At 38.3% G+C, this 27,952-nt stretch overlaps 1 protein-coding gene across 1 annotated transcript in view; it reads right to left on the reverse strand.

Moving 5' to 3' along the window:
- Positions 1-27,952, reverse strand: part of LOC128491322 (teneurin-2-like) — a 240,059-nt gene that overhangs the window by 18,982 nt on the left and 193,125 nt on the right. The window contains exon 3 of the mRNA XM_053463638.1: positions 17,524-17,815. Coding sequence (XP_053319613.1) covers positions 17,524-17,749 — 226 coding nt within the window. The 5' untranslated portion in view covers positions 17,750-17,815. The remainder of the gene's footprint in view (positions 1-17,523; positions 17,816-27,952) is intronic.

The raw sequence follows: 27,952 nt of genomic DNA on the forward strand, positions 1-27,952 counted from the left end.
GTTTTATAGGGGATTGAACAATTATTTTTTGAACCACTTCATGGTTCACTTCACTTTTCGTATATTTTTGTTCACCCATTATTCCCTTTGTCCATGTTAAATGTAGCCACACATTTTGTATATTTTTTTCTTGTATGGTCTGCCATTTAGTATGAACTAAAAAAAGAAACACTTTTCCAATTTTACTTAGGATTTTTTCCTCAAGTGAGGTACATCTGATAAAAAAAACAGGGTCATGACCATGGCCATGGTCAACAACATTCCCTGTTTATCAGCAACAACATTGCTGATCACGGCAGAGAATGTCTAAACTTCGGGTTTGGGCGTTCTTCATTATTTTTCATGTAACATGCATCTGCGCCAAGCACTGTTACACCAAATCGGTCAACAGAAAGGTAGTGATGCTGGCTTTCCCTGACATCCCTCGTGGCTCCTGACTTGGTCCCTACATCGCTGATCTCCGTATTCCTGACCCCAGCTTGTCTGTGTTAACCGTCTTGGTTGTCTTTTAGTAAACGCGCCTGGATCACAGTTTGGCTGTGTTTGCTTGGCTATTACAATAAAGGTGTTCTGTACTTTACGTTTTGTGTCTATTTGGTTCCCGGTCCCTAACACCCAGAGTGCCAAATGGCACGTTGATCTTTCAGGAAATGCCCCTTCTGCTGTAGTTAGGGTATATGATAAAAAAGTTAGTATCTTTGACTTTACCTTAGATTGCTTGAGGTTCCCTGAGTTGAATTAAAACACACTAGTCAGTTGGCTCGAAACCTCAACTGTCCATGGATTGTACAATGATACTGGCAACATCAAGCATGCTGATTAAAAGGACAGTCTAATGTTCCTGGTATCTCTACTACAAGGAGAACGCATATAAAGTACTTTTGTGAGTACTTTGTGAGTATTTTAAAATGCTTGTCACCATCATGCATAGTTGCCCACTGTGACATTTTTCCCAGGACAGTCCTGGAATTTGTGGTGTCGGTAGGGCCTACGCTAAGGCAGGTGCCTGGGGCGCACTAACTAGGAGGGGATGCGTGTATTTTGACAGTCTTTCCATAGTATTGCTATTTTGGCCCTAAAGGGACACATGTTTAACCGATGAGCATTATTTAGCATTGTTGTAAATAAAAAAATATAGTGTTTGTAGATGTATCTACCACATACCAAGGACATATGACAGTGTTAGTGGGAACATGGTGATATATTTCAGCACCATAATTACTAGGCGGAAAAGTCCCTGGCTTTTTCTTTTCAAAGGAAGAAAGAAGAGTGGCTATCTCTTCTTCAGTTGTAGGGGAAAAGGCAGTTAGTATGGGATGAGTGGAGAGAGTGGTGGTGGTGGTGGTGGTAGTTGTAGGAGGGGGTTGTAAAGAAGAGAGGTCTTGTCTAATAGTCTTGATCTTGTTTTTGAAGTGGGTAGGAAGATCTTGGGCAGTGAGAGAGGTTTGTGGTGTGGGTATGGAGGGACAGAGAAGGGAGTTGAAGGTAGAAAAAAGGCATTGCAGGTTGGAAGAAAGGAAGGATATGAGAGTGGAGTAGTAGAGCTGTTTGGTGAGAAAGAGGGCAGATTTGTAGATGCGAAGCATGAATTTATAGTGAGTAAAGTCTTCGCTGGATTTGGATTTTCCGAAGTAGCGCTCGGCTGTGCGGCAACACTTCTGAAGAAGCCGTGTGGTTTTGGTATGCCATGGTTGGCATTTCAATTGTTGGGGGTAACATTTAGTAATTGGAGCTATGGTGTCGAGAGATGAGGCAAGTGTATTGTTATAAAAAGAGGCAGCTGTGTCTGGGCAGGAAAGGGTTAAAATGGAAGGTAAGAGGTTCTAGTGAGGCTGACAGTTGGGTAAGGGTATTATCTGGTAATGGCCTACAAATATGAGGTGAGCGCTGCAGGTTAGTTTTGTTAGAGTTTAGCACTGGAGAAAAAGAAGGTGGTGGTCAGACATGGGGAAGGGAGAGATGGAGAAATCTAAAAGGGAGCATGATCTGGTGAAAACCAGATCAAGTGAGTGTCCCTCGGTGTGTGTAGGGGAATTAGTCCATTATGAAAGACCAGAAGAGGATGTCATGGAGAGGAGTTTGGAGATAGAGTTTTTAGAAATATCTAAAGGAATGTTGAAGCCACCCATAATAAGACAGGGGATATTAGGAGAGAGGAAGAAAGGGAGCCAGGCAGAAAAGTGGTCAAAGAACTGTGAGGTAGGACCTGGAATGCGATATATTACTGTAATTTGAAGAGAGAGTGGAGAGAAAAGACAGATTGTGTGAACCTCAAAGGAATAGAATGAGAGGGAAGGAAGGCTTGGTATATGCTGGAAGGTGCAGTGAGGGGAGAGAAAGATGCCTAGACCACCACCCTTTTTGCCATCAGGCCTAGGAGTGTGGCTGTGAAGTGTAAACTTCCGGATGAAAGTGCAGCAGAGGCGGTGGTATCATGGGAGGGGATCCAGGTTTCAGTAAGAGCTAGGATGTTAAAAGTATGGGAGAGAAAAAGGTCATGTATACAGGCAAGTTTGTTGCATACTGAGCGGGCATTCATAGGGCGCAGTTAATGATGGGAGGGAGTTTATGGTTGGAGATGATAGGGATAAGATTGTTTGGGTTGCGCATGTTGGTTGAGTTTAGTGGTTGATAGTGATAGGAATAGGGAAGAATATGTGTGGGACAGAAGTAGCAGAGCAAACATAGGCAGGTTTCACGTCTAAATAATTAGTGTTGAGGAACTGGGGTAGCTGTTACCTGCTTTCTGCAGTCATACTTTCTGCCTGTCTTTGTAGCTTCCCTCCAGTTTAACTCTTAACTATCCACTTATGAGGAGGCCACCTACCAAATATTTGTATCTGGTTTCTCTGGCTTGACTGTGTCATAGATAAACTCATGTTAAATTATGAATACATGTTAACACTTTGGGCATATTCATTAATTTGTCTGTGCTGCTTTGTATTGCCCATCCTACTGGCACCGTAAGTGTTAATGTCTAGCAGCAGCTTATGTTCATCTTACCCTGTCCTTATATACTCTACTTTGTTTATATAGGATCAGATAGTGGTTTCCGCAGCAACTAGAAAATAGCTAAAACAGTCACCCACGATCCTTTGTTTATATATTTATTTGAAGCTGATAGAAAATGTAGGGAACCCATTTCAACATAGAAAATCATCCAATACTTAACACTTCAAAAGAAACTATTTCTTAATAATAATAATAATAAGAATAATAACAGTGTATAAAATTATACATAGCGATAAAAAGACTGTCACCTACATAGCATTTAGCATCATTGCATTTATTTATCAAATCTCGCTGTAGTTTGTGTTTTTTTTATGTCAGTGCTCTAGCAGCAGATCCAGTGCTGGAGTATGTGCCCATTGGATGGTTATTTACCAGGCACTCAGGGTGGCATTTAATCTCTATGTGGGGAGAAGTGGTGTTTGGCATTGCTCAACTCATACCCAGGTTCTGTCTACTCCAGAAGAGTGGAGATTTTTTTCCCTGTAAGTGGCAAAAATCCGAAAAATGGCTTAATTGAGGGAAGGATGGGTAGAAGGGTTGAACTTGATGGATTTAAGAATTTTTTTTCGACCTAAATTACTATGTTACTAAGTCATTTTTAAGTCACACGATGATATACAGGAAATACGTTTTTTGAAAACACATAAGTTGTTTTTGGAAGTCTAGTAATATACCATGTCTTAAAATTCCCTTCTTAAATATTAACATTTACTTTATTTCTGGTAAAACAGTCATTACTTTCAAAATGTATTACTTCTGAATGCCTGGACAAATGTTTTTTTCTATATGCATTTCTATATTGCAGTAGATTAAAAAAACTTACAAAATGAAATTGCTTCAATAATATATAAAGAGTGTAGGATTTGGGTGTCATTGTCATATTGGACTAAAGTATAGCGACTTGCCTAATCTGTTTGTCGATCTATAGCAACTTTTCTAACTTTATGAAACAGTTAAATTTCTTTTTAATAAATGGGAAATTGTATTTGAATATTCACAATCAAAAGGCAAAAGACTTTGATTATTTTTTAATTGGCAGTGGTGGTCTTGTTGTTGTGTCTGCGTTTTTTATTATTGTCTGTCAACTATGTCATCTAGGATTTGTTAATGTTACCATAGTGTAGAAATGTTTTAGAGGCGATAAGGTGATAAATACAGCAGTGAGGGCTGACCTTGCTGTGGGCAGCTTGCTGTTGACATAGTATCTCAGGCTGTGTACATATTTTCAGGTCAGCAGTTTGCTTTTCTCGTGATTAAGTGTATATTTATGAGTTGCAGAAAGATGAAGTTAATTTGAGAATAAGACAAATAAAAAAGGCTCATGTACCTCTGATGTGGTAAATAATAAAGAAAAAGCTACACTTAATCTAATTATTAGTATTTGTTGTTAAAAAAAGTTGCATCCGTATGGCATATCTTTACATGTTTAACCCAATTGACAGCTTTATCCGATTTTATTTAGCTTTCATGACCACTTACTAATTACATTTTGATCCAACTGAGATTATGGTGGGCATGTGTCTGCAAGTAGGGTGCATGTTAGTTTCCCTGAGGGTTGGCACGTGTATGTATGGCACAGGGGCTGTGTGGCTAGTGTGGTTAAGGGTGCTCAGTGTTGATGAGTTTGCCTCATTATCGTGCAGAGGAGACAGTATGGGTGTGCATTAACGGATTAGTCTTTTTCCCTTTGGAAAAAAATCTCATGTGAAAAAAGATTCTTATGTGAAAACCCAAGGGGAAATTGTCCACTATAAAGGATAGTGAATTTCAGGCTCTAAGTGTCTTAGATGTGCACATTGCTAACCATCTTTTTTTCTCTAAAAAAGGTACTACTTTTATGACACCTCCTCTGTGATCTTTTTGTACTGCAATGTATATTTTTTTCCATTCAGGGCTGTTCAGGCTCCCTGTGCGGACTACTTTTCTGGTGCCCCCCTCGACAAAAAAGAAAGGGCAACAATCTTGTAACAAACAACTAGTTTTAATTCGATGGCGCTCCGGGAAAATGTTAATATAAAAAAGTAAACAAACATTAAGCAAGAAAAATGTTAAAAATACAAAATAAAAATAACAAATAAAAATAACAAAAAAGACATACAATAATAATAATAATAAAAAAAATCATTAGACAAATGAAAAGAAGTCTAATAAAATTCACTGTAGAATAGATAATGCCTGGCCAGGCTTGGCGCCAAAATGCAGGACGCATTTCGATTAGGTACTTCTTCGGCTGCACAGCTCACACACCCCAAAGGCCGGCCCTGTTTCCATTAATAATGTTTTATTTGTTTTGATGCAAAAGCAATTATGCCCAAATATGAGCCAGTCATCCGATTAAAAAAAAATCCTGGTAATTATTAATAAGTCATTAGAAATAACCTTCTGAGGTAACTAAAAAAAGGCATAATGTTATATGAACTTGGATATATTGTGTGTGTGTATGTGTATGTGTGTCTATATATAAATATATACACAGTTTATATGAAGTTTTGTATTATCATGGTATTTTGTTGTAGTTCCCTTTTAAATGGTTGCACTTGCTTCATTGCGTTCCCTTGTCATTAGAAGACATTTAGCACTCATTGGGAGCTTTAACTCCAAACATATTAGTTTTTATTGAACTTGGCTACCTTTCTGACTTCTCCATTATTTGTTTTGTCAACATAAATAGACCAAGGAAGATTACAAAATTAAAATTATATTTATCGACTACCTAGGAAATGTGAGTTGGGATGAAAAGCATGGTTTGATAAATTAACAACCTGAAACAGATATTGATCAGCAACACCTTTTTTTTAATGCAGGTTATATAATTTTATTAATGCAGGTTATATAATTTTACAACACGTTTGTGAGTAAAGCAGTAAAAACTACCTTTTATAGCTTTCTTCTATATTGACTTTGCATTAAATCATATTTTTTCTCAAGGGATTATTAAGAAGATAAAATGGAACCATACTAAGTAAAAGAAAGCTACTCTTAAACATTGATGTTGTTGGTAGTGGTGTTGCAGTGCTATTTTTGCGCAAGGCAACCCTTTGTCTATAGATTACTAAACCAGGAGTTTGTGGGTGTTTTTGCAAGAGAATTGCAGAGTCAACTTTGCAGCTACAATATGCACTGTGGAAGCAGGCCCAGACTAGCCATCTAGTACACTGGCCAAATGCCAACATCACCACTCACCTGAGTCACAGGGGGGTAGTGGTTGCGCTTCACACGGATAGTAGTTATAAAAAAGAAAGAAAAGCACAATGGTGTAGTATGTCTTATTAAGCAGATGAAATAAAAAGCCAAATTATGGTACTCACAATTTATGGGGGCTTAAAGATTAGCCCCAAAATATGTGCTTGGGCGATATGATCCTCGCCTAGGGATATTCTTGCGTCGTACTCTTACAGTTCTTTTGATGACTTTTTGGAACGTGGTGTACATGCAAAATTACGAACAAAAGGCAGACATAGTGCTTTCCATATAAAAGGTACACTTAAAAGTAGAATATGGTGTCAGTTATACTCACTTTTTGGTGAGCAATGTTGGAATTGCTCACTCCTTTGCGCTTAGGTGGTATGATCCCCACTAAGGATATAGTGGTAGTAGATATTTTTTCCAGATAAAATATATAAAAGAGTAAAAAGAAGGCCAGGAGAAAGAATCAATTATTTATTCAATTATTTATTCAAGCTGGTAATAAAACCTAGTAAAAATATAACATAGCACACAACGCGTTTCGCCTAAAAGCAGGCTTCCTCAGGGTGTGAAGCAGAGCTCCTGGATTCATTTTCCTTTTATAAATTATTTAAAATATGTAAAATGGCGCCAAAATAACATCATCACCACTCACCTGACCTATCACTACACTGCCAGATTGTGTGTTGGAGCTTGTGACCAGCCAAGGGCATTACTAGGAACCATGGGGCACTGGTGTGAAAAATTGCCCCGGGACCCCCAACTTCAGCAAATGGTCTGTGCCTTCTTTGTCCCCCTTACAACATACATTTGTAAACACGTTTACTCAAATTACACACTTACTCATACTCACTAGCACACACTCCATCTTACCCAACTTACACAATTACACATCCATGCTCACACACACAGACACAGGTACACATCCATTCTCAAACACACACAAGTACACATCCATGCTCACACACACACACACACACACTGTAAACATGCATGCTCAAACACACACACAGAAGTACACATCCACTGCTCCTGCAGCTTTCCCTCTGGCTGCTCGCGGTGTGGACAGCCTTGGCATTTAGCTGCTTCTGGCCTTAAAATACCTGGACTATTATTTTTCTCCAGTCTGCTCCTATAGTTCTGCATTCATCGTTGTTGTCTGATATTATATTGTTAAATAATGAAATATTAATATTCAATATATTTTGTACTTCTAAATAACTATTGTACCATTTGTGTTTTTTAACAGGAATAAAGACATATTGAAGCTGTGGCTTGTTTTGATCTAACCAAGAAGTCAAGTGGTGCCGTATAGAGAAAATCATATTTCCTTGATCGCAAATCCAAAGAATGATCTTGATATTACTGTCTCCTATCTGATATTTGATTGCTAACTTTACTGACATGCTGAGATTAATTCTAACATCATCAGATGTTTCTCTAGGGAATTCACTATAATTAAATTTTTGGATTTTACAGGCATTTTCATGCTACTTATCCAGGGACAGTTTCCAAAAAATATTGAAAACATTACTGTCAAATAACAGTTTATCAAATTAATATTTATTACTAATAATACTACTAAAAATATAAAGGGTGAATCAATTGTACAGAACATCCATTGTTCAAATTGGCACGTTACTTGCTAGAACATAACCCTGATGTGTCCTTATTACATAATTTTGGCTAGTATATTCAGTAAGACAACTGTCAATCATACAAGGTCCGTGCCTGGGTAAGCAGCGCTGCATACATGTAGCATTCAGTGGAAGAAGCTGCTCCGGTACTCAAATAGTAGCCGGGAGAACATGCTTAGCAACTTTTGTGAGACCCATGCTGGTACACCACTGGTACACCACTACAATATGTGAGCATCATTGTGACATAATAATATGTGACATCATTGGGCAATATCGAGGTGAAGACAAGCTTTAAGATCACTTTCATGCCTCAGTATTCACCAGCGAGGGAGTATGGAGGGAGTCCTCAGTTTTCCTCAAAGCTGAATGGGCAAGTAATACAATTTGTTTCCCTGAAAACAAATGGGAAAAAACCCAGAAGCATGTTTCCAAATTATTTTTTTTTTTTGTATTTAAGTTTATTATACAAAACTGGTTATGGTAAAACAGACATCAACCTGTTTTAGCAGGAATACATAGCTCAGTAATATTGGTACAGATAGACGATAAGCAGTACTGCGACGCAGCGCAGGGCAATACACGTTACAGTACGACTTCAGTTTACGGAAAGCTCAGTAGAAGCAGTGTACAATTACATTCCCAGACGTGGCACATATGGTTAGCACTTAGTGGAACATAACCTGGGGGAAATGGGGGGGAAAGGGGGCCGAGGAGAACGGGGCTAGTCTTCAGCCTCTAGACTGTCCTTGAGAGAGTAGTCTCTCAGCAGGCTGTGGATAAGCCTGCGGCAGTCACGGACTGTGACCTGCTCCCTCCTCAGCACCAGGCGGTTCCTGGCAAACCATAGAGCGTCCTTTACGCAGCACATGAGGCGCCAAGCATCCTCAATGGCGCTCTCCGTGTGTGTCCCTGGGAAAAGTCCGTAAAGTACCGAATGGTAGGACAGGTACTTTCTCTCGATAGAGTCCTTGAGATCCAGCTCCAGGGCTCTGAACAAGGCCTGTGCAAACGGGCACTGCCAGAACAAGTGGAGGGAAGTTTCCTCCTCCACAATGCACTGTGGGCAGTGTCTATATCTGCACAGCCCCCTGGCATGCATAAATGTCCTTAGGGGGAGGCCTCCCTGAATGGCCATCCATGCAATGTCTTTGTGCCTGTTGGTTAGCCTGCTCGACGACACGTTAGCCCAGACGGTCTTGGCTGTGGCGTCGGGGAGCCCTGGGATGTTCTCGATAGTGTCTTTGGCTCTGATGAGCTTGTGGATCACACGGGGTAACCACAAGTCTGGTTTAACTCCCTCCAGTTGGTGCTCCCTTACAAATTTGCCCACGTCCGAGTAGAACCAGGGCATGGTCCAATTGTAAGGGATGGAGCTGTCCCACTTTTCCCACTTGAGCTGCCTCCACAGGGGTAGCAGGAAGAAGCGAGACATGGAGTTTCCAGCAGAGCCTTTCACTACGTCTCTGAGAGTCCTGCGCACGCAGTTGCACACAAAGAAGGTCCTCAGCATGGTAGGGATGTCAGGCACTCCTTTGCCTCCCTTGCCGGGTTCCTTGTACATCACTGCGCGCTTTACTCTGTCCATTTTGGAGCCCCAGATGAAGTGGAAAACCGCTCGGTTGATGGCTCGGTGAATGGTGACCAGCAGGGGCCACGCCTGAGCCGCGTACTGCAGCACGGGAAGAATCTCGTTGCGCAGCACCAGCACTTTCCCTTCGATGGTAAGGTCTCTGAGGCTCCACAGCCCAAATTTCTGCTTTACCTTGTTGAGTCTCTCCTCCCAGCTTTTCAGGGCCGCGCCGTCTCTGCCGAACCAGACTCCCAGGATCTTTAGGAAGTCGGTTTTGACGGGAAACGGGATCGGCTCAGAAGTCAGGTCCCACTGCCCGAACAGCATGGTCTCCGACTTCCCGCAGTTGACCTTTGCGCCTGAAGCTCGGCTGAAGTCCTCGCACGTCTGGACGAGCGCTCTCACCGACCGGCGATCCGCGCAGAAGATGGTCACGTCGTCCATGTAGAGCGAGCACTTTATCTCTTTCTTGTCTCTGCCCGGCGCGGTGATCCCTCTGATCTCTGGATTCCGGCTGATGCACTCGGCGAAGAGCTCTATACAACAGACAAAAAGAAGAGGTGAGAGAGGGCAGCCTTGTCTGACCCCAGAGAGGACAGGGAAGGGGTCAGTCTTCCAGCCGTTCACCAGCACCGAGCTGCGAATATCAAGGTACATCAGGTTAGCGTAAGAGCAGAACATCTCCCCCAGCCCAAACCTCCGCAGTACCTGACCCATAAAACCATGAGACAGCCGATCAAATGCCTTCTCTTGGTCTAGGGTGACCAGAGCGGCACGGACGTTGCGGTCCTTGATGTAGTAGATCGTGTCCCTGATGAGGGCCAGGCCGTCCGCGATCCGGCGCCCTGGGATGCCGCAGGTCTGGTCGGGGTGGACGATCTGCCCGATGACTTTCTTCAACCTGGTGGCTAGCACCTTGGCGAGGATCTTGTAGTCCACGTTCAGGAGAGAGATGGGACATGCTTAGCAACTTTTGTGAGACCCATGCTGGTACACCACTGGTACACCACTACAATATGTGAGCATTATTGTGACATAATAATATGTGACATCATTGGGCAATATCGAGGTGAAGACAAGCTTTAAGATCACTTTCATGCCTCAGTATTCACCAGCGAGGGAGTATGGAGGGAGTCCTCAGTTTTCCTCAAAGCTGAATGGGCAAGTAATACAATTTGTTTCCCTGAAAACAAATGGGAAAAAACCCAGAAGCATGTTTCCAAATTATTTTTAGCCCATTTGCACACATGCAAATCCTATACATGTTTAACTCATTATTTGACATCAAGATGTGGATCTCCATACCCAACATTTAAGTTATGGTGACCCACGGCAACGCCCACAAAATACACTTAACTGGATAGCCAAACAACAGTAACATTGTGCTAACTTATTACTCACAAAAATGTTGGGGAACATGACAAATACACGGTCAATATGCCCCACAGTCATAAAATCACTGAATTTGCATATGAACAATGAAACATTCTCATAACAGAGAATGGTGGGTTAACACCACTAAAAGCCAATAGAGGGAATCATACACCCAATAAATGGAGCAAATTGTCTACAAAGTAAATATAAATAAGAGATATAATGAGGAAGGGAGAAAAGGAGGCGGGAAAGATAAGGATTGAGAAAGAGGAGGGGAGATACATAGAGGAGAGATAGGAAAAAAGTTAAGGTAAAGAGAAAGAGGAGAAGTGATAAAGAGAAATGGAAGAAAAGAGAGAGAAACAGAGAGGTGTGATAAGATAAAGAGATACAAAAGAAATGGAAGAGTTAAACAGAAAGCTAGAAGATAGAAAATAGAGATAACTAGAAAGAGGAGGAGAAATAATGAGAAGGGTGATCAAGGAGAAGGGGGTAAAGAAAAAGGGTAGTGATACAGAGAAAATGGAGAGATAGTGAAAAAAGTGAAAGAAAATGAAAGCTAAAGAGCAAAAGGAGAGGTGAGATAAACAGAAATGGAAGACATAATGAGACCTCAGACTCTGACAGGACACACTATGGGCACAATCTGTGGATGCAATCTGGGCAAATCCTGTGGGTGCAATCTTGGTGCTGGTGCAAATCTTGTTGGAAATGAAGAAATCAGAATTTTGTTAGTTTTGAAATGTTTTGGAAATAAAGTATGTGTATGTGTAAAGGATGTGTGTATATATATGTGCAGTGAGCGCAGCATCCACTCTCAAAGCAGACTCTATTGCTATCAAATGTGCTGTGGGATCTAGCCCCGAATCTTTTGGAGACCTACCAATGCCTCTGCTTGTATGTCATATTAAATAGTGTCTCCCAGCATGGAGCATTGACTTGGCTTCATCAGTATGTCATAAACAGAGGATGGGGTTTTTTAAGCAATCTCAGCCAAATCTGAAAGAACTCAGTGATGTATATAGAGAAACTTAAACTTAAAGAATAGAGGGGTAAGGCACCTGACTTCATCAGTGATATCCATACGTTATTTTTTGTTCAACCAAAGAGGAGATAAAATGTGTATGTTGTATTTTTAAACATGTTTTAATTAGAGTGCTATTTTAACCTCTTAGTAACACTCAACAGTCTAAATAGATCAAACAATCTGGATAAAAATGTGCTTGCTTAAGTGTCGACTGAGCTTGTGTATTTTTTTTAGCTTTTTAGCTTTCAAAATTCCTTTAGAAACAAGCATATGTTACTAAACAGCTGAAACAAAATATGGAATTTGGCAAATGCTCTGTATTTACTGATTTAACTTTTTTTTTTTAATCCATATCACTAAATACCCCCCAATAATTTAGGCAGGTCCATGCTGCAATTGTTTCATTGTTTTACATTTAATTTAGGCTGGATGCTTAACATTTCAAAGCTGTATATTATAAATAATAAATCTACAACGAACTTCAATATGAACAATGATATGCCATCCCCAGTGAATTGAGCTGGTCCTACATAAGGTGTATTTGAATCGAGAGATAAAAAAAATGAACTATTTTTTCAAACATGATAGCTTTTTGAAAAAACAATCTGTGGAATAATTTGATCTTTACATTTAGCCAAGTCAGTCTGAAACTGTCTGTCTAAGATGAGGAAGCTATGAAACCAAGTGAAAATATATGGTATTAGTCTAGTTGTGCCAGGTGTATTTTTATATATTTTTAGAGGTTGTAATTATGTGAAACAAAATTCTAGCATTGATTTTAATCAGTATTTATTCTTTATTTGCATAAGGAATATTTGTTTGGCTTACCTTTGATATTTATTATTCTTTATATAAATTGCATTTTTGCTCCTTAGGAAGAAGCTTGAGGAACATCAATGGGGTCATAAGGGGATTTACTAAGGGTCAAGTTGGTCCTAGAATATCCCCAAGATAGCAGTTTTCATCTCTGTATTCACTGTTGCGTGGACATACCGGTACTTATGGGCAGAAACTGAATAGCATCTCATTAAGATCAGACTCCTGTGCGTCATATGTGCTTATGTGTTCACCCTCATCAAAATCTAGAAAGGTTGAACTAAATGGTGAAATGGGAAGCCTAGGAACCACCTAGGTGGAAAGGAGTCATGACCAAGGAGGTCAAGGGGTAGGATTGCCTCAAAAAGTGTGAGGGTGTGGAGGAGTGATGCTGATGTCTATGGGAAGACAGAGTACGATCCTATTTGTTTTTATTCCCCCCTGTGAGCGTGGCTGATTTAGAAAAGCTGGCTTAGATCTCTGCCATAGCAGTGTACAAGGGTCCAGAGTGGCTGGGATGGTGAAAGTGCAGTGCAAAGAAGAGCTTTTAGTTTGGCGAGATAGAGGACAGTTCACCCATGTGGAGGTTAGGTCCAGAGGTTGGCCCTTCTTGATAAGTGTGTGGCCAGCAATGGTGGGTTGATTGTTAAAAAGATGATTAGGAAGGTGATGTTTTTAAATTGTCTAGGGAAGATGGGGTTCATCACTAAATATGCCAATTTCAGTAAGAGAGGGGTTAATTTGATTGTATAGCGATGTGGAGCCAAAAGGTCTTTTAAGATAAATTTGTCCTTTGAAGCTCGGACTCTAACCAGGGCCATCTGAAAGGTGTGAAATATTACAGCTGAGGTGCCTTTATGTATTCTTGCTGGGTGATCCACCATATGCCTGTATCCCCTCATAGATACTGGATTCTTTGATATGCTAAGTGACCACTAGTAGTCAGGAAAACCATTTCATATCCAAGTCATATCCAACACATATGTCAATAAGAACCCATAGACTCATAACCATACCTCCTTTTGTGCATATTTTATTATATGGAATCATATACCCATATAATTTACAAGAAATTCATAAATGCATGAATTATTGCTGTGGCGAGCACAGGAGGGACGATAAAATGAAAATAAGTTATTTCGACTGATATGTTTCCACAACACAAGGGGGAGGTCACTTATGGTTCCTATAGGTACACCTTCCCTCCGCTTATACCACCTCTGGGCCAGCTTGGAAACTCGAGATGAACTAGAAAAGGTATAAAGTTAATGAGAGAAAATTGGTCAGTGTGCTTACTAGGGGCCAAGATCTAATTTTGAGTAAGTCGCCATCTTTCCTTGCTGGAGCCCTATGGACAGAAAAACTGTTACTTTACCATTCAAGTGATCAAGTTAGATTTCTCCTTTTTATTATATCTGTTTGATGTAAATAATCTGTTTCTCATCTTTTTTTGTATGCACTGTGACTATTTTTTGTTCATAATAAATATTACTTTATTAAGTTCTGCCTTTGTTTGGTAAAGACTCACGTTACCTGATTAGACCATTTTATTGGTATTTGAAATCCCATAATTATTGTGTTAAAATATATTGTGTGAGTTTTTAGTCTGATTCGCTTGGGAGACCAAGGCACCCCAGTTATAAATTGTCTTGGTGGTGGCAGCGTTACGATATTAGTTATATCATTATAGTTAATTGTGGGTGGTATTATGGGTAGACAGATTTTAACCCTTTTACCACCCGAACCAAGCCACACGCACGCTTGGAGTAAAGAGTGTTTGTGACAATATTTACCTTGGGTGCTGCCCTAAGCATGACCGAAGGCAGTACCCTCAAGCCACAGCCTCTCTTCTCACTGCGAAGCATCGAGATATTGTATAATTCCAAATACCTAAATTGTCACAGGAGATACAGTGGAGATACAACTATGGTCTACAACAAGTGGTTACAGTTGTTTTCTCTGGCTATAAGCTTTTTTCATCTTGTGCATCCTCCTGTAGCATTTAGTAAAGCTCAGGGTCTTTTGCCGTTTTTCAGCTTTTTCCACCAATAGAAAGAAAAAAAAATCTTGACAAATGGGACTTCACTTTATGATATTAGTTTCTTAATGCATAAATGAGAGTTTTCATGTACTAAAAAAAGTAAAAAATAGCTTTTTTATGACTGATATTTTTTCACTGGACAAAAATAAAAGTGATACATATTGTAGATGTTCTTGAATCCAGCACAGAGGTTATCCGTGAAGGAAGAAGTAACCTCCATGTATAATTTTTATATCTTTCCAATAAATGTAAAATTGTCAGAACTGAAGAAGGTTACTTTGCGGCTTCCAAAGCACACTTTTGACAACCCCCATGTATAATTTTTATGTTTGTTCCATAAAATGCATCACAAATAGCACAGGTAACTGGGTAAAAAAAGATACACACAATGTGATAATAAGTAGTAAGATGAAATCGTGACACAAGGGCATGTGTTACCGCATAAAATTATTAAATCAACTTAACAAAAAAATGAGCATATATTAAAGCCGAAATATTCATAATCTGAACAAAGCTTTAAAGATAATAGCGGCAGATAAACATCACTGGTTTAATATGAGGAATATGTCAATCATAGCTCAAATTGCACCAAATTAAGTCTATATGGTTAACATGTGAAGGGAAAGAGCCATTCCTTTGCATTGCAGACAGATTTTGTTAAGGTTCTAAATTACACAGGTTTACTTCAGTTAGCCTATTTTTTTTAAAAAATCCAATGTTAACCTATGAGACACAGAAAAGCTATAAAAATTAAAGTATGTACACAATACGTGGGATCATGTCATCAAATTTAGCCAAGTTATTATTGTGCTAATCACACTTTTTTCACTTAGTCAAAATGTCATACTGTTACCTTTTAGAAATGTGTAAACAGCAAAAAAAAGCCAGAGGTGAATTTATTTGCATAAGTAGCAGATATCAGGATAGTTTTAAAAGCTACACTCATCTACTACTTGCTGAGTACAATAAAGCTTTGTTACAACTAAGCTTCTGACCATCTGGTTTAGAAGGCCCTGAATGTAGTTTTTGCTGCACATCCTGTTATCATTTCCTGTAATTGTCTAGCGGAGTGGGACACATGTTAATGGAAGTATAGATAACATCTCTTGTACCTAAACTGGTGGAGAGCAGAAGACAGATCTGGAAAACCCTTATTCCTTCCAGACTACCAGGTAAACTGTATTTCCAGCACCTTCCGTGTCTTGTACCCAGATGAAAATAATGTTAACCCTTTGATGCCATTTGGTCTAAGACAAGGGGTGTCAAACTCTAGGTCCGGAAGGCTAAATACAGAGCATAGTAAATTCTTGCTTTGAGCAAAAGTGATTTAAGCAGCTGAAAAAGAAATCAGCTGCTAGTCGTCAAGGTGAGATAGCCTAAAAACCCTGGCCCTGCTTGTTGCCCTTGAAGCCTGGAGTTTGGTATCCCTCATCTAGAACTTTCAGTTGGAGGCATATAAAAAAATAAAATGAACAAATTATTCTGTGTGGACTATTTCACTGGAGGGCGGTATTGATATATGTAGCAAATGCATTTGTTGCATCTTAGATATTTCATCTTCAATAGGTTAATATACATCTGAAAATAGACCGGAAGATTTAATAAAATTCCGTTGGATTTTGATAAAGTAGAATAAAACACTGCAGCTGCAAGGCGACCTCTTTTGCCGATGACAAGGGAAGTTGCATTTGACATATGATTGTGCTGTACAAGACCAGAGAGCGGCAGGAAAACACCTGTCCCAGAGCAATGTTTCTAAGATAAATATGGATTTTGTTTATACATTGCTAAGTTTTAACTTTCACATGGGGCTCTTTAGCCTGGCTCAACTTTAAGCTGCTTTTGTTGTGTTCAACCGACCACTGTCTCCAGTGTCATTGACTGTTCTTTTTCCTTTAGTATAGGTAATGCTTCAGGATTCTAAGGTGGCCATTTAAAGCCATAGGACCTTGAGAACATTTGTGCAGCAAATTATTCATCCAATCAAAAGTAATTTAAATTTCTGAGCCTCAGCTTGGATTAAGAGCATAAAAAGTGTGCAGTTTATACAAGTAACAGGGTACTGGGAATGCTGGGAGCTATCATTTTATTTAATACAAGCATGAGATACATGATTAATTTAATATAGCTCAAGACAGTAAAAAGTGAGAGCCATGGCTATATGGTTATAAAGCCACAATTAAAAGGTTGGTCTATCTGCAGATATATTGAATAACATCCCAACTGGGTCAATTCACTAAGACAGGAAGTTGTCAGTTGCATTAAGGTTCAATTTAACTGACCGGACTCAACTTCAGTCGCATGCCCTTGCATGCTTACACTCAAAAAACAACTTGAAGGTTCATCATTTTCAATTCTCTTTTTTTGAACACAAATGTTGCATGCATTCTGGTGTCCAAGTATTTATAATCTTGACATTTATTTTTAGAGGAATAGTTATAGTACGCAATCTACATCCTTGTAAACAGAACAAAAACATCCTGATATCCAACAATATAGGGTAAAGGTGTGTAAGATTCAACATATTAAATAAGGTTTGATATGATTATGTAGGCATAATTATAATAATAAAAAAACTGGACATACAGTAAATTTAAAGATGAATAACTACTTCAGCTTGACACATTTTCAGAAATGTTAACTTGATTCCGTCTGATTGCTCTGACATGCCATATTGTTTTGAGCAAAAAAAAAAAAAATAGCTTAAACAAATGTATCCCTGCAGCAGTACATTCTGTAAGGTGATTGTAAAATGGAACAGAACATGAAATGTTTTCACTCCAAAATGTGCTGCTTGTATATAAGAAAAGGGTAAAAAGCTGAGAGGTCAGACACCTAGAGAATGACATGGACGTACCTTGTCTTGGAAATTCATCAGACTCTCTGTGAACTAGGTCAGAAACACGATTCCCATAATGCATTCTGTTTTCATGATCATAAGCCTTTAATGTTTCACTGGAGCTGTAGGACTTCTGAGTAGGTACTCTGCAGTCCTCGCCATCCAATGAGGAGCTGGTATATCGACATTCTTTTCCACAACGTCCTCTTGTCAGAGATCTGTGTCTTCGATCTTTTATATCCATTTTATCCTTAGCAAGTGTCTAACTTCAATAGCGTAAGAAAGAATTTCTTAAAAATTACTCTTCACCCTGAAAGAAGAATAAAAATGAACATTTTCATTGAATGACACTGCTTTGATAAAATAATTCTAAAATGACATAGCATGCTGCTAGACAAGAGACTTAGCAAAATCTACCAACTGCTTCTTCATTCCCAGACATTGTGGCAATAGGTTTTACTTAAAAATGAATGAAGGTGTCTCACAGATTTGGTCATTATGATAAAAATGTTGATTCCTGAAATTCTCTACTTTAGGGCATGTGCTCTAAAGTGTCTGCTGAATTATATTGGATAAAGAGAAAATTCTTATAACATACAGACTTATATTTAGATAGGCATTTCTGTTTTTTGTCTCAACTTCAATGTATTTCCTATCTTCCCTTATGCTACATTATAGACTCCTATGTGGTACATAGAGTACATAACGCACCCTTTAGGATTTCTTCTTGGAACCATAAGCATAGCCTTAGCTAGGGTTTGAATCATGGGAGTCTTAGAAATGTATATTGCAACAAAGAGGAGTTAAGACTTTAAATGCAACAGTTCTATAGCTATGCTTTCACACCCATTCATCCTATGCCCCACTTCCAAAACTAAAAAGTGCCAAATGGCCTTTTTATTGTCACAATATGAGTTTCATCGATTTGGGCTACATTTGTAAGTATAATCAGCCGCAAATTAAATCAATATGGTTCTTTGTGTCAACATCACTTTTTTGCTTCAGGGACATCAGGTTAGGTTAATATATGAGCCAAGTACTGAGCCATAGATGAGCTGTTAATTTGCACTATTAGTAGATTACAGCCATTGAAGCTATATTTGAAAATCAGAGAAGTGCCCAGAAAGGTCTACTGATGTATATTGAAAGGTTCCCAAATCATTTATCTCTTTTTAATGGGTACTTGAGATGTTCCCAATCGTTTCTATTCTTGCTACAGAGTGGATTGTTATCTATTCTACAGTCACTGAACCATATACAATGTTTCTCATGTTTTGTGATTTACACACATTTTGGAGGTTAACAGGATAGGCTAGAAATAGTAATATATATTCATGGTATTGTGTTCACTATGATGCTCAAAGTTTGACATGAGTAGTAAAATAAAACTACTGAATAGTATTTTTTTGACTGTTTTAACCTAGTAATTTTTTTTTAATACATCCTGATATCTGCTTACTATTGTTCAATGATGCCCACATGCAAGCTTCTGTTCATTAACCATTAATTAGTTGTCTTCAAGACTCTGGTTCATTATGTTATCACCAGTTCATTTGAAATTTTGATTAGTGAATCATAGAAGCAGCACAGATGACAGCTTTAACACTGGAAGTGAGTGAAAAACCATTTAGGGTTAGGTTCTCAACTGGAGTAATCACTTCATATCAATACTCCACCCATTAGTCTTCATTATGAAGAGACAGTATGTCATTGTGAGGAAATCAAATGAGAAATGGATTAGGCCATGTTAAACTTTGACACAGATGGCGGAGATGTTCAGTAATTAGCCACCTTTGAAACTCATTTTTGACATGCATCTGGCATGTACTGTAATAAACTGCAGACACTCATCCTATTATTACCGGGATTCATAAAACAGCAGATGAATAGTACATAACCAGCTAGGTCCCTGTCTGAAAAATGACTATATATCAAATATAATGGAATAATATTTTTTTGAGCAAGTTTTTTTTAACCACACTTTATGAAGTCTGAAGCAATACTTCATTAAAAAAAAGGTTGTACTCTTATTGGAGTGCTAGTCTTCTATGTTTAGGACAGACATATTTCAGTTAAAAGTTACGGTCATTAATTTAATAAATAATACAGTAGCAGGTACTGAGTTAACGAAAATAAATAAGTGAACAAAATCCTATTAGACAGTTGAGCTTGCTATGTACCTTTGGACTATGTACGTATTTGGCTAAAAATAATTTAGAATGGTCGAAATCAAGCTGATCTGAACTGTATCTGAAGTAAACCCCATAATGGGGATCTAGAAAGCAACGTAGATAACTGCAACAAGCTCCCCCTGGGGATATACTTTTTCTCTGTATGGTATCTATCTATATTGTATATGTGTAATTATTGAATTCAGATGTTTCAATCAGACCTATCGCCACAGGCGTATCAAATCAAGCACCTAGCCATGCAGTCTGCACATACAAACATTTGTCACAGAGCACAGTGAATTCAAGCATGGTACTGTGATAGGATGCCACCTTTGCCAGTCAGTTTTGAAGTTTCATCCCTGCTAGATTTTTCACACTTAATTTTAAGTGGTATTATTGGAAAGTGGAAGCGTTTAGGAACAGCAGCAACTCAGCCATGAAGAGGAAGATCATGTAAAGTCACAGAGCGGGGTCACCGCATGCTGTGGCGCATGGTGTGAAAAAGTCACCAAAGTTCTGCTGATTCCATAGCTGAATAGTTCCAAACTTCCACTGGCATTAATATCAGCCTTAAAACTTTGTGGCGGAAGCTTCATTGGAAATCTTAATGCTTCAGCATACCAAGAAATTTTGGACAATGCTATGCTTCCAACTTTGTGGAAACAGCTTGGGGAAGGCCCTTTACTCTTCCATGAACGTGCCCCAGTGCACAAAGAAGGTCCATAACGACATGGTTAGATGAGTTTGGTGTGAACGAACTTGACTGGCCCACACAGAGGCCTGACCTCAACCCAATCGAACACCTTTGGGATGAACTGGAACAGAGATTGCAAGCCAGGTCTTCTCGTTCAACATCAGTGCCTGACCTCACAAATACCCTACTGGATGAATGGGCAAAAATAGTGTGTGTATATATATATATATATATATATATATATCCCTATATTTTAACAATTACAAGTTCAGACCCAGTTAACAAAATAATCATCTTAGGCTACTTAAAAGTTGTATTCCCACCACTACTTTAAAAAACTATTAACAAAAAACAAATAAATAGCATTTATCCAAGGCCAAGTTAATAGTTGGATTTTAAGAAATAGGTTAAATTCAATCTAAAACCCAAACCTACTGAATTTTAAGACTAAGGAAATCATGTCCATTTCAGAATTGTACGCCTGCTCTCTGGTATTTTCTAATGGCCCCTCAGGGCATCACATTGGGTTTTTATAGCCATTCACCCTGCCAGTCCAGGGCAACATAATGGAGTAAGAATTGAAAGGTCCAGAAAATATCAAGAGAGCTCTGGATTCTATTCACACCAACTATATGCCTTTTTATTACATAATATGGGATCAAACAACAACAAAAAGTATATCTCATATCAAGGAAATTACTTGCTTTCATTAACATATATCTATCTATATATATATATATATATATATATATATATATATATATATATATATACACACATACACATATATATATACACATACACATATATATATATATATATATATATACACATACACATATATATATACACATACACATATATATATATATATATATATATATATATATACACACACTTCATTTAGCTAACATACAGAATTAAAGATCTTACAATTAGCTGTATGTTGACATTTTACATCCCTAAAATTGCTTACTAAACTTTCCTTAAATATACTGAGTAATTCAATTCTTTAACTTAGTCACTTAGTATATTGAGAGTTGAGAGATTCAGTTGAGAGATTAACCTAAAAGAGCAATTAATCCATGATCAATTCAAATAAACTCTCTAAATTCCAATACATTATTTTGTTTCTCTTAAATTAATGCCAGAATATACTCTGATTGTATGTAGGATATGCAAATATATGTCTGCACGTAAAAGCAAATGAATAATTTGTAAACAAACACTCTGCTGCAAAGAATAGCTACTAATGTATCTGAATATGCATATCGAAATATGAAAAACATTGAATCCATAAATAGATGTGACAAAGTACAAGAGGGATTGGGCCTGGACACTAGCCAGAGGTTCTGAAGTCCTCTTTACTATTTGCTCCAACTCCAATGCATCCACATCCAGGCCATGAGCAAATACAAGACAGGAAGTTGCCACTTAGATGTACTTTTTAATCATTGGCTGTACCCAGGGCCAGACTGGTGATGACGAGGTGGCTCTTAGACTTGTCCATTCAGATTTACAAATTTATAGAATTTTGGTAAATTCGACAATTTGTACAAAGCTCTGAAAATGAGTCCTAACCCCCCACGAAAGCAAAGAAAAAAGCTCAGAATTCTCATCTGAAATTCGTAGTTCCTCACTCTCTCTCATGCTCTCTTAATATTTCTTCTCTGATGACGACATCTTCTATCTTCTTTTGTCTCTATTCTATCTTCAATCTTCAATCCTTAAACTGCTATCTTCTTTCTTTGTCCGCATCTTCACGGACATAACCTGGCGGCAACTTTCATCAAAATGTCGGCGCTGCGGAGAACGTCACCACAAGTACCTTCATATTGCCCTCAGTTCACGTGAGGTGAAAACTATGGCAATTGCGGTGACATCCTCTCCTCCGGTCTAGAGGATCTGGGAGGTGGCATCACAGCAAGGACTGCTATATTGTTCACGTGAGGGCTAAAAGACGGCTATTGCGGTGATAAATAAATATATAAATATGACATCTTCGAGTGACCGTCAACATCATGTAAAGACATTTGTATAGGGTGGACAGGTTTAGGGTTAACCGAGGATGCTATGTAATTAATCTAGAATTAAGGCTATGCTTTATTATAACAAAAGTGTTTTTATTCCAGTTGTGATTATAGTATAAGTACTGCGTTTACATTTTAGTATTTTTGCTGAAAATGTTTGTAACTATTCTTAAACAATAGAAGCAATCACTTGTCTGCAAAGCTTATGTAGTTAATTTCTGTAAACTTATTGATTTTTAAAAGTATTTGTAAGAATTTCTCAAGCCAACCAAATTCCACCTCTACACTTTGAGAACAGCATGGAAGGCTGTACATAATAATTTCCATTACAGCAACAAGCTTGAACAACGTATTCACAACATTATTTGGCATTTGCAACCTATAGTGAATACTAAATATATCAGCAATAACACAACGCCATGCAGAGATCTTTCTTTTTAGAATGTTCAGGAGCACTCTGAAAACATCTTATATTTTTTTTAAAGTATGCAATATGCAAGTTCAATTGCAAAAAATGGTTATTCTGCTAAAGCACTAAATGTGTCATATAATAAATATCGCATTTATCTGTTTTAGAAAGAGCAAAAAACTTGAATGATTTCAGACCATGCTGAGATCTGTTAATACTCCCATTCCATCACTAAAATTAACAAGATAAGAGAGAGATCACTAAATTAAGATATATTTGCCTTGGATCAGTACAAAAATTAAATATGGCAAAAAGGATAAAAAAAATAATAATGAAACAATAATGAAAAATATGAAATTCCTTTACCTCTACCACAGGAAGTAGGAAATAAAAAGAAAACTCTTTTCTACCACAAACCCCTAAGTCAGAAGTATTAAAACACATAATAGGGTACTATATAAGGGATGGATGTGGCCCTCTAGAACAAGAAAAAATGATGTAGGTAGGGTAATACTGTAATCAAGAAGTGTTGTGAAAATAAATTGGCCCATTGTTCAGCAGTGGCACCTAATCCCTAAAAAAAATCCTGAGCAAAACTGTAAAATGTGTGTTTAAGTTTATGATTACAACATTTTATGTACCGTATTTGCTCGATTATAAGACAAGGTTTTTTCCAGAGCAAATGCTCTGAAAAATACCCCTCGTCTTATAATCGGGGTCGTCTTCTAATGAGACCCCAAAAAAATGGCTGGGGCCATGCTGCTTACCGGTCGCGAGCAGCGTCTCTTCCGTTAGAAGCAGGAGGACAGGAAGCTTGTAGCTTCCTCACAGAACTCTATCTCCCCCTCCCTCCTCTGGGGGCGGGGCCAGAGAAGTTGCTGGTACAGCCGGTCCCCTGCAGAAGTCTTCGAGTGAGAGATCTGCAGTTCAGGTAAGGGGGTGGGGGAGGGTTTTTGGGTAAGTATGTGTGATTAATGTGTGAAGTATGTGTGATTAATGGAATGAATGAGTATTTAAATGTTTGTGAATGTGTGTTTGTGTGTGATAGCATGGATGTGTAAGGGGGGTGGGGGTTGTAGCATGGCATAGGGAGGCTGTAATCCCACTACTATCATCCCCAGGTTCCAGCATGTACTGGCTGCCTTGGCTTGATAGGAGTGTGATTGCTGTTAGCAGCAATCACACTCCTATCAAGCCAAGGCAGCCAGTACATGCTGGGTTAAAAGGCATATCATGGGGCTGAGTGGCATATAGGGGGTTAAAATGCATTTCTGGACCTCCAGAAATGCATTTTAACCCCCTATATGCCACTCAGCCCCATGATATGCATATATACCTCCAGAAATGCATTTTAACCCCCTATATGCCACTCAGCCCCATGATATGCCTTTTAACCCCCTATATGCCAGAGTGGCATATAGGGGTATAAGGCATATCATGGGGCAGAGTGGCAAATAGGGGGGGTATAAAGCATTTCTGGGGGCAGAGTGGCATAACTGGGGGGGGGCAGGTTGGCAAATAAAAGGAAATTTAAAAATATATATTTACATGAATTAATATTTACTGGTAAAACTTTTTTTCCTATAGGGTCGTCTTATATTCAGGCTTTTTGTTTTTTTCCTAAATTAATATTTTGATTTTGGGGTCGTCTTATAATCGGGGTCGTCTTATAATCGAGCAAATACGGTAATTCTATGGTTTCAAAAGAACGGCCTACTTGCCCTGAAAAAAAGATTTTTGATTTGTTTGGATATATCAAACATGGAAAAAGGAATTATGGTTGAATAAACACATGGTCAAAAAAAGCTCCAGTATTTAGGGTATGGAAAACCCTCAGTAGTTAAGGGGTTAAAATATACATGTGTTGCGTATAGGAAGGGATTTCAATGTTTCAAATAAAAGTATAAGAAGCAGGCAAGATCTTCAGAATAAATTATATTTAGCATTGTTAACCTGGAGGTTTCAGCCTCTCATTTATAAGACAATCTGGAGGAGGCACTGAAATGTAAACCTATGGGGAATCATCTATTAAAGTAGAGTAAGAATAGTATAGCTTGTTCAGCTGAGTGCCAAATAGGAAGGAAGAAAAGACTTGTTTTCACCTTTCTTTGAAGCCCTCCCACCTAAGAAGAACATAGAGGTCCCTTCTCTGTCCTTTGTTCCTTGACAATCTGCACCAAATACATGTATGAGTTAGCTCTGATGGGGAAACCTTTGTTGCTGTGCTCTTTCTTTGAAAGTTAAAACATTGAGAAGTCTCCTGTTCTTAGCAGCACTGAATACTAAGAGAGTTCCGTTAGAAAGAACTATTGCAAGAACATCTATGGAATCTATGGACAGCAAGGAATTCCTTTACTTAATGTTTTCATTTCTGTTAAAATAGATGTGTCCTCAGAATAGACGTTATAATAGTTCATTTTTATCATTAACAAAATGCAAAATGGCTAAACAGACAAACACCCTTTGCCTTCAAAACAGCATCAACTCTTCTAGGTACACTTGCACAGATTTTTTAAGGAAAGCTGCAGATAGGTTGTTCTTGGAGAAATAACCACAGTTCTGCTGTAGATCTTGGAAGCCTCAGTGTTTCTCTCTCTCTGTACCAGAGAGACTTGATAATGTTGAGATCAGGGCTCTGTGGAGGCTGTACATCACTTCCGGGACTTGTTCTTCTTTACGCTGAAGATAGTTCTTAATGATGTTGGCTATGTGTTTGGGGTCATTCTCATGCTGCCTCCCTAATGGTATTGCATGATGGAAAATTATCTACCTGTACTTCTCAGCATTGAGGAGACCATTAATTCTGACCAAATCCCCAACTCCACGTGCAGAAAAGCAGCCTTAAACTTGCAAGCTACCTCCACCATGCTTCAGTGTTGCGTGCAAACACTCATTCTTGTACTGCTCTTCATGGAAGACCACTTTTGACCAGACTTCTCTGGACAGTAGATGTATGTACCAGGTCCCATAATTTTCTGCCAGTGCTGAGCTGATAGCACTGCTGGACTTGTCCGATTGCGGAGAGAAGTAAGTATGATGTGTCTTTCATCTGCTGGATTAAGTTTCCTTGGCCGACTACTGCTTCTACATTCCTCAGCATTGGAGCTTGGACAGAGCATCTGAAAACTACCTTGTAACTTGTTGCTGTGGTTAAACTTTCTTCAGCAACCTCACCTTGTTAGTGAGTTTGGCTGTTCCTCAAGCAGTTGAATTCCTCCCATACAGCTGTTTCTATTTTAATTAATGATCTTAATGATCATTAACACCAGTTTTGCTTAGTTATTTAATCATAAACCTAACTCTTTGTCTATGAAATCCGTGACTTTGTGCAAGTGTACGTACAAAAAATTGATGCTGCTTTGAAGGAAAAGCAGACCAAATATTGAATTGTATATAAAATAAACATTTAAACTGTAATGTAATTTGTCTGGTTGTGGTCATTGTGGATTGTCTGTGTTGATATGTGTTTTAATATAAGTCTCTGGATGTGTGCTAATGTGAGTGGTTGTGTTAGTGTCTGGATGTGTGTGCATCTGTTAGTGTAAATATCTGGTTGCTTGTTAGTGTGAGTGCCTGGATGTGTTTTATTTTGAGTTTTTGGGGATGTAAGTGTCTGAGTGTGCATGTGTTAGTGTGGGTGTCTAAGTATGTTAGTGTGTGTGAGCATTAACATCTATGGGTTACGGAGTTTTAGAGGAGGTAGGATGGATACACTGTATGGTGTGTATTTGTGTTTGTGTGTGAACATGTATATGTAAGTTATGTGAGATGTGTGTGTTTGCATGAGTGTGTATGTGTTTGTGTTAGCATGGATGTGTATGTGTTTGTGTGTGAGCATGAATGAGTATATATAAGTAACGGCACCCAGAGAATGTGTCCATTACTTTGTTTAAGGTGCATGAGTAGCTAACGTGCTTATAGCACCGACTTGGTTGACTGTTGGGAGCCAGAGAGTAGTGGAGCTTTAAAAATAATATGTTTATCACGTGCAGAATACAGTGTACAAAACAAAGATTTAAATCTAAGCCTGGCAGGTGGGTTAAACATTAAGGCCATAGCCTGGTCATATTCATATTTCTATCAAACTACCCATGGGTTGTTTGACAAATACAAGTGTTTTATTGAACTATGTCAATGATTTCATGGTAAAATATGTCCAGGATCTAATAGCTTTACAAAATGCACAAAGGCGCACAGTCATTCAAATAATATTATATTTTATTTGCTATTGCCATACTGATATATTGCCCAAAAGGCCTGTTGATCCCATTGGTACTCAAGTGAAATACAAAACTATATTATTTAATCATTAGCTTTGTGATTAATAAGATGCTAGAACATTTTAAATGGTAATTTTGTTATAAATGTTAGCTGGTTAAGACTAAAATAGAATTTGTTTGTCATCATTGATGTGTTCTGGCTTGATTTTAATTCTACAAGTTTCTTTAAAGTATATTTTTTAAGTGATAAATATATCTGTTTTACAGTCAAAGCTCGCATTTTGATTTTGGCAATTTAACAAACCATAATGAAACCTTAGGTAATTTACACAAAATAAGTTCAAGCAACTATAAAAGCAAATTCTCTGTAATAAATATACTACATTTTTCATTCCCAATATATCATATAATTTGTTTATAATATAAATGTATATAAATCCTTCTATTTTATTGTGCTTTAAGACAGTTATTATTTTCATTAAGTTATAATGTTTTAGGACCATATAGTATATCACTGTTAAAAAAAAACAAAACAATACAGCTCTTGAAAAGAAATACGGTTATAATTATTCATGCAGAGCTGCAGTAATTTCAAGGCGATAAATAAAATTGTTCTTTCAGTGGCTTAATTAATAGCTTCAAACTTAGATAGCCTATACCGTGAAACAAAGATCTAAGTATGTACAGCTGTATTGTAAAGATACTCCAGCTCTTTTTACAATATCACATGGATAGGGGTTTAATAAACTAGAAGTTCAAGGATGCTTTATTTGTTCTGTATTAATAGTCTCTGCCAGGCATGGACAGTCCATCTGGCACACTGGGCAAATGCCTGGTGTGCCACTGGCCATCTGTGCCCGATACACAGTATGAAAATGTAGCGCATGCCTGCGCATATACAGCCATCAGCCTCACCTATGTCA

This window comes from Spea bombifrons, chromosome 4 (assembly GCF_027358695.1).
Source record: "Spea bombifrons isolate aSpeBom1 chromosome 4, aSpeBom1.2.pri, whole genome shotgun sequence".
Classification (NCBI taxonomy): domain Eukaryota; kingdom Metazoa; phylum Chordata; class Amphibia; order Anura; family Pelobatidae; genus Spea; species Spea bombifrons.